Source organism: Coenobita brevimanus, chromosome 20 (assembly GCF_032717465.1).
Source record: "Coenobita brevimanus isolate Jiangsu-jjx chromosome 20, ASM3271746v2, whole genome shotgun sequence".
Lineage (NCBI taxonomy): Eukaryota > Metazoa > Arthropoda > Malacostraca > Decapoda > Coenobitidae > Coenobita > Coenobita brevimanus.
This window is the reverse complement of record NC_136973.1, coordinates 3560001-3567984: the sequence shown is the minus strand read 5'-3', so window position 1 is coordinate 3567984 and position 7984 is coordinate 3560001. Positions and strand designations below refer to the sequence as shown.

At 44.9% G+C, this 7984-nt stretch overlaps 1 protein-coding gene across 1 annotated transcript in view; it reads left to right on the top strand.

Moving 5' to 3' along the window:
• The first annotated feature begins 4803 nt into the window (after nucleotides 1-4803).
• The window catches only part of LOC145391965 (carbohydrate sulfotransferase 1-like), an 8358-nt gene continuing 5177 nt past the window's right edge, over nucleotides 4804-7984 (top strand). Inside the window, exon 1 of the mRNA XM_080266466.1 lies at nucleotides 4804-5210. Coding sequence (XP_080122592.1) covers nucleotides 5108-5210 — 103 coding nt within the window. The 5' untranslated portion in view covers nucleotides 4804-5107. The remainder of the gene's footprint in view (nucleotides 5211-7984) is intronic.

Here is a 7984-nt window from a genome sequence, read left to right as displayed (position 1 = left end):
CAGTCAGGTGCAGTCAACTCCCAGACAACCCCAGGTCAGGTGCACTCCCTTACTGTTGATCCTGCATGAACTCTGGCAGTAGGTGTTTGGAAAGACAGATAAAACGACTGATTGATGGATATAACACACACACACACACACACACACACACACACACACACACACACACACACACACACAATCTGACAGGTTGCCAATTCTCCTTTTCTCCTTGACCTTCACCACCATAATACCTTTTTCCCTTCATACCGTCAAGCAATCTTATTCAGTTCGGACGTGTGGCAGTGAAAGCATCAGAGCAATTACCTAAACACTAAAGAAACTAGGAAGCACTCACAGATCGCATACCTCCAACATCGCTAATTACGTTTATGCTTTACTCCCACATCCAGATCTCCATTCACCTCAAAATCAAATCGACCCTTCCTTGACCCACTGCCCACCTATATACCGAATTTAATTGAGATCCGACAGCAACTTTTTGAGATATCATGTACACAGACAGACAGTGAATACAATACCTCCGCCCATCTGTGTTGAGGAAGATAACAAACAGAAATGGGTATGTTAGAAGTGTAGACTGAAACACTGTGGAATAGCGAAACAAACTGAAACAGAGCAGAAGAGTGAAACAGATTGAGGAACGGCGAAACAAAGTGAAGCAGAATGAGGAAAAGCGAAACAAAGTGAAGCAGAATGAGGAAAAGCGAAACAAAGTGAAACAGAATGAGGAAAAGCGATACAAAGTGAAACAGAATGAGGAAAAGCGAAACAAAGTGAAACAGAATGAGGAAAAGCGAAACAAAGTGAAACAGAATGAGGAACGGCGAAACAGAGTGAAACAGAATGAGGAAAAGCGATACAAAGTGAAACAGAATGAGGAAAAGCGAAACAAAGTGAAACAGGATGAGGAAAAGCGATACAAAGTGAAACAGGGTGAAAACGTGAAACAGAGGAAAGGCGATAAAAACTGTAACACCGTAGACGAGTGAAACAGAATGAGGAGAGGCGAAACAAACTGAAACAGGGTGGGAGCAAGCCTGAAACTTAACGTGGATATTACGGTGTAAATTCTAACTCAGTTCATCCACAGCCAGCCCAGGAACTCCAGTCTTGTGCTGCCAAACTTCGAAGGAACAGTTTTATGGGGAGTTGCGTGAGAGAGAGAGAGAGAGAGAGAGAGAGAGAGAGAGAGAGAGAGAGAGAGAGAGAGAGAGAGAGAGAGAGAGAGCAACACTAACTTCCTCTGTTACATGATATTCTAATTTCGAGATTATGTCAGTAACGTGGGATCTGAGAGAGAGAGAGAGAGAGAGAGAGAGAGAGAGAGAGAGAGAGAGAGAGAGAGAGAGAGAGAGAGAATCATGTCAGTAAGGTGGGATTTAAAAGGATTGTTGGAGGAAGTCTTGAGTAGTTTTTCTGTCTTACGAGCGGTAGTAGTAGTAGTAGTAGTAGTAGTAGTAGTAGTAGTAGTTGTAGTAGTAGTAGGAGAAGGAGGAGGAGGAGGAGGAGGAGAAGTAGTAGCAGTAGTAGTAGTGGTGCTGGTGATGGTGGTGAAGGAAGTAGTAGTAGTAGTAGTAGTAGTAGTAGTAGTAGTAGTAGCAGTAGTAGTAGCAGTAGTTGTACTAGTAGTAGTCCCAGAAATATCTCAAACGTGAACCCAGTGGACTGCAGACTCAAGTTACCCCCATCCTGCAGTCTACCATTGCCTTTTCGGTGGGTAGGGAGTGAGCTGGGGGACGTTTGCATACCCAGGCAGTGGAACAACGCACCCATGTCAGTCCCACCACGCGAAGGCCCCAATTCCCAGCGCCAGAGGGGAGAGGGGATGCTTATATTCACTGTGCGTCTTTCTGCATCCCATATCGATCTCTCAAAAGCCTCAAAATTGGAAAAATGTGAGAAAAATAAAAAAATAAATATGCGACTCTTTCCGATATGTAACGACGACCATCTTGAAAAAATAAGGGAAAAAATATAAGAGTGGATCCCTTGTTCAATGGTTCTTGTGTGTGTGTGTGTGTGTGTGTGTGTGTGTGTGTGTGTGTGTGTGTGTGTGTGTGTGTGTGTGTGTGTGTGTGTGTGTGTGTGTGAGAGAGAGAGAGAGAGAGAGAGAGAGAGAGAGAGAGAGAAAATTACCTCCTTCACTACAATAACAATCATGAATGATGAAAAAAAATCTATAATCTACACACACACACACACACACACACACACACACACACACACACAAATACAAACACAAACAAACATTCACGGGCCAACTCACACACACACACACACACACACACACACACACACACACACACACACACACACACACACACACACGTTTTTGTTTCCGTGGTGGTTTTCTCTTCTTTCTCCCTCCCCCCCACCCCTCCAGCATCCGCCCCCTACGATAACTGAGGTGGCGTATTGATTTATAGGCGCCAAAACTAGATATCGGAGGGGTGGGGAGGGGAGGGAGGAGAGGGGAGGGGAGGGGGAAAGTGGTGGTGGGGGAAAGTGGTGGTGGGGGAAAGAAAGGTATGTAGCGACGACCAGGAGGATATGCAGTGGACAGGAGGGAAGGGAGGGGAGGGGAGGGAGGAGGAGGAGAGCGGAGGGGAGAGAAAGAGAAGGGAGGGGGAGAGAAGGGGCAAGGAGGGAGGGAAAGGGAGGTAAGAAGAGTATACAAAAAACGATGAGAAGGATTGATGCAGAGAAAAGTGTAGAGGAGGAAAAGCAAGTGAGGAATGGAGAGAAAAAAGGAGGAAAGGAAGAAGGAAAGGAGAAGGAAAGGTAAGGGGAGATGCTATGAAGGGGTGGGGGCGAGAGAGGGGGGAGAGGGGAAAGGGAGAGAGGGGGAGGAGAGAGAAGAGATGCATGAAGGACGCGAGGAGTGGGTACGAAATAAAGGGAGGGGGAACGCGGCAATAAAGGGAGGGGAAGGGGGTAGGGGAGAGGGGTGGGTGGACAAGAAAAAGGGAGAGATGCTAAGGGGGTGGTGGAGGGAAGGGGGGATGCGGGAGAGAAGGGAGGAAAAGGGAGAGGAAAGGGAAGGAAATGGCGTGAAGGGAAGACGGGGGGGAATGAAGGACTGTGTGGAGTAGGAAAGAGTGTAGCAGTAGTAGTAGTAGTAGTAGTAGTAGTAGTAGTAGCAGTTGTAGTAGTAGTAGCAGTTGTAGTAGTAGTAGTCGTAGTAGTACTAGTAGTAGTAGTAGCAGTTGTAGTAGTAGTAGTAGCCCCAGGTTCAACTGAAACGTGAACCCAATGAAATGCAGGTTCAAATCACCCACCTGCAGTCTCCTACTACTACTACTACTACCTTTTGGGGGCACAGGGAGGGAACTGAGGGACATTTATATAGCCAGGCACACCCACCGCCCAGTCTTCCCAGTGCCACCACGTGAAGGCGCCCCCCTCCAGCACCAGTAAATCGGTTAATTATGGGTTATTTATTTCCATTATCAGGGCAATAAAGAACTCAGCCCGGCGTGTATCAATATTTATTAGCTTTCGTCTCGTCCTCGTCCTCGTCTTCGTCCCTCCTCTCGTCCACCTTCTCACCCCCTTTTCGTCCCTCCCTTTCTTTCCCCCCCTTTTCCTTCACCTCTTTCGTCTCCCTTTTAGTCCCCACCCTTTATGGCTCCCTTTTTCGTACCTTCTTCTCCTCTCCCTTTTTCCTTCTCCCCTTTTTCTCCTCCTCTTTTCTTTCTCCCCTTTTCCTCCTCCTCTTCTCCTTCTCCCCTTTTCCTTCCCCATTTTTCGTTCCCCTCTTTTCCTTCTCCCCTTTTTCTCCTCTCTTCCTTCTCCCCTTTTCCTTCTTCCCTTTTTCCTCCCCATTTTTCGTCCGTCCATCCTATCGTCCCCCCTCCTTCATTAGCATCCCCCACCCCTCCTTCCTGTCTCACTCCGCCTCTCATAAATCAGTTAAATAAAGAAATATGAGTTAATATCAATACCACACACATACACACACACACACACACACACACACACACACACACACACATTTCTCTCTCTCTCTCTCTCTCTCTCAACTTGTGTGTAACTTAGCCCAGGTCTCGTCTCTCCTTTATAACTTTACTCTCTCTCTCTCTCTCTCTCTCTATCTATCTATGTATCTATCTCCTGTGGTAATGATTTTATTTTGAGTGAGAAAATTTGTCATGAAAAAATTTATAATGAGCATGTCCAGGTGTGTGTGTGTGTGTGTGTGTGTGTGTGTGTGTGTGTGTGTGTGTGTGTGTGTGTGTGTATGAACCCAATAATAATCAACTATTTCTCCTTCCAGATAAAATGAAGACGAAGAAGCAGTGAAGAGAGAGGAAGAAGAGAAGAGGAGAAGAGGAAGGAAGAGAAAAATAATAGAAGAAGAGGAAGGAAGAAGAGAGGAAGAAGAGGAAGAAGAGAGGAGGAGAGGAGGAAAAGAGAAAGAAGGATGCTGGCGAGGACGAGTGTCAGAGGAGAAAAAGAGGGAAAGAGAGGAGGCAAAAGGGAGACGGAGAGAGAGAAAGAGAGATAGAGAGGAAGACAAGGAAGAGAAAAGAGGAGGGGAAGAAGAGGAGAAGAGAGAAAGGGGAATAAGGAAGGAAGAAGCAGGAAGAGGAAGGAGGGAAGAAGGAAGACGAAGTAAGGAAGAAACAAGAAAAGGAAGGAAGGAAGGAAGGAAGGAAGGAGAGGCTACGCAAAACTGAGAAAAGGAAACAAGGAACGAAGAGAGAGAGAGAGAGAGAGAGAGAGAGAGAGAGAGAGACAGAGACAGAGACAGAGAGATTAATGGGAAAAACACGTGAAAATTAACAGAAAAGAAAAAGAAACGAAGGAAGATATCAAACAAAAAAACAAGGAAATGTAAAGAAGAAGAAGAAGAAGAGGAGGAAGAAGAAGAAGAAGAAGAAGAAGAAGAAGAGGAAGAGGAAGAAGAAGAAGAAAGAGAAGAAGAGGAAGAAGAAGAAGAAGAGGAAGAAGAAGAAGAAGAGGAGGAGGAAGAAGAGGAAGAAGGAGGAGGAAAAAGAAACAGACTAAGGAAAGAAAATAAGCTAAAGACAACAACACATAAGCCTGAGAGGGAGAAAGAGGAAGGGATAAATAAAAGTGAATATAAAATCAACAAACGAAGATGGTCAGGAGGCGATGGGTGGTAATGGGGTGTGGCGTTGGTCTTGGGGGTTACCTCGCCCTCACCGCCCTCACCAACCTAGCAGCCCTCACTCAACTTGGAGGTGAGAGAGAGAGAGAGAGAGAGAGAGAGAGAGAGAGAGAGAGAGAGAGAGAGAGAGGAAATGACGATGATGACGACTTTTTTTAAAGTAATACACATAATACTTATACTTATAGAGAGAGAGAGAGAGAGAGAGAGAATGATGATGATTTCTTTGAGAGTAATACACATAATACTTATACTTAGGGCCTTGTTCTCACGTACTTAAAGTTCCCTAACACCTCTTCCTAGGCGATTTACTCTGCAAATTACACCTTAATGGACCCTTTTTGTGTTACTCTTCCAATCTAGGTCGATATTAAATAGAAATAAATTATCATACAAAGGAACAATGAGTGAAATATGCAAATATCACAGGAAGAGGAACAACGTAGTATCCCATCCAAACCAGTACACTTTAGCCGTTTTCTCTTATTCTTCCCTCTGCATATACAACACCCCGTTTTCTTTCTTCTCTCTCTCTCTCTCACACACACACACACACACACACACACACACACACACACACACCGCGATTAGCCAGAATTTTAAGGTATGGAAAAGTGACCTATAAAGTGACCTAATCAGCTACGTCAGACTCTATGGGTGGGTCAGAATTATGGGCACCGAAAGCAGGGAGGAGGGGGGCAAGGGGGGTAGTTGCTCCCCTGAATTTTTAGTGGAGGGGGCAAACGGACCCCCCCTTCCCCATAATTCTTCGCAAACTCGTTTCAAATATGGTATGTAACGATAACACGAAATCTATACATAATCCTTCATCATCCCTCTCATATTTGCACCTATTGCGTTACGTTCATTTACGGTATTCGCAAGTTCATTTCCATATATCGTAGTGAAGTTGTTAATGACTAATATCACTGGCTGTCTTGAAATGAAGGGTGGTTTATCGTAGTCTGTGTTGGTAAGTCGTAGGTGTGTTGTTTTCTGTGATGTCTTGGTGGTGTGCCAGTGACGCATGCAGACGTCCAAGGTCTCCCACACCCACACCCTCAGCAACATACATAGCACACACACACACACACACACACACACACACCATCAATTTTTAATAAAGTTTTCACATTCATACTTGCTACCGAGAGACCATTTCAACACAGCAACATCCACAACACAAACTTTGCAATAACAACAACAACAATTTAGCAACAACAACAACAACAATAAACCCGTACCAACACCCCCCACAGCTAAACAGTATCTCTCTATCTGCCAAACGCCCTAATCCAGTAAAGGGGTCATAAACAAATCGCCTCCATGTCACCCTATCCTCTGTTGTCATGCTGTCCTCCCTCCTGCTCACACCAGCACTCATATACCTCTTCACCCCATCCGTCCATCTCATCCTCGGTCTCCCCCTCCTCCTGCCTTCCTCCACCCCACGCACATACACTCTCCTTGTCAGTCTCTCATTCCCCATTCTCTCCACATGGCCAAAGCACGTCAAACAAGCAAAAAAAAAAAAAAAACTAATGACAACTAAACACACAGGCCAGGCAGAGAGAGAGAGAGAGAGAGAGAAACTTGGCAGTCTTCACCAAGGCGACCTGCTCTAGAGTGAAATGCATAAATAGTTCAAAGCTTTATGTAACATCACACCTCTGTTATTCATTCCTATCATTTCCTTCATTCCTATCTTCATTTCCTTCATTCCTATCATTTCCTTCATTCCTATCTTCATTTCCCTCATTCCTGCCTTTATTTCCCTCATTCCTATCTTCATTTCCTTCATTCATACCTTCATTCCCTTCATACCTGTCACTTCATTCCTACCTTCATTTCCTTCATTCCTGCCTTCATTTCCTTCATTCCTACCTTCATTTCCTTCATTCCTACCTTCATTTCCTTCATTCCTACCTTCATTTCCTTCATTCCTACCTTCATTTCCTTCATTCCTGTCTTCATTTCCTTCATTCATCTCATTTCAGTGCAGTTCATCCATACACCCTCTCCCATTTACTCCCCTACCTCATTCTCGGTCTACCTCTCCTCCTTCCAACTTCCCCTCCAACACACACCCTCCCTCATATGGACCATTAGGTTATTCCAGGTCTAATTCTTCTCCAATAATCCATCGAACACAAACACCTTTTCATATGCTACTTATTTTCTTGATCAAACTCTCCTTTCACCCACTCCTCCAAGCTAAAGTCTTATTCATTACCACATCATTTCCTCTGACATTTACTGTGTGTGTGTGTGTGTGTGTGTGTGTGTGTGTGTGTGTGTGTGTGTAAGGTCAGGACTGATAAAAAACAAAGTAGTATTATCAGGGAAAGATAGAAGAAATTAAGAGAGAGAGAGAGAGAGAGAGAGAGAGAGAGAGAGAGAGAGAGAGAGAGAGAGACACGGAACGCTGTGCAATGTAGACAACTTGTTCTAATTACTCTCTTAAAGAACCTCTCTCTCTCTCTCTCTCACACACACACACACACACACACACACACACACACACACACTTAAATTTCAAGTTTATCGGCTGAAGAAGATCGGCAAATGCTCAGTATCGGATATTGAGCCGATTTGTTTGGGGGTATCCGTTAATCGATGCACAGGTATTCCGATGGCCAGGTGTTTCTCTCTCTCTCTCTCTCTCTCTCTCTCTCTCTCTCTCTCTCTCTCTCTCTCTCTCTCTCTCTCTCTCTCTCAGTGGCATGTCTGTTTTTTCAGGAATTACGATTTTAATATTGTAAGTGGACGTGACCCTCTCTCGTGACTGTGTGTGTGTGTGTGTGTGTGTGTGTGTGTGTGTGTGTGTGTGTGTGTGTGTGTGTGTGT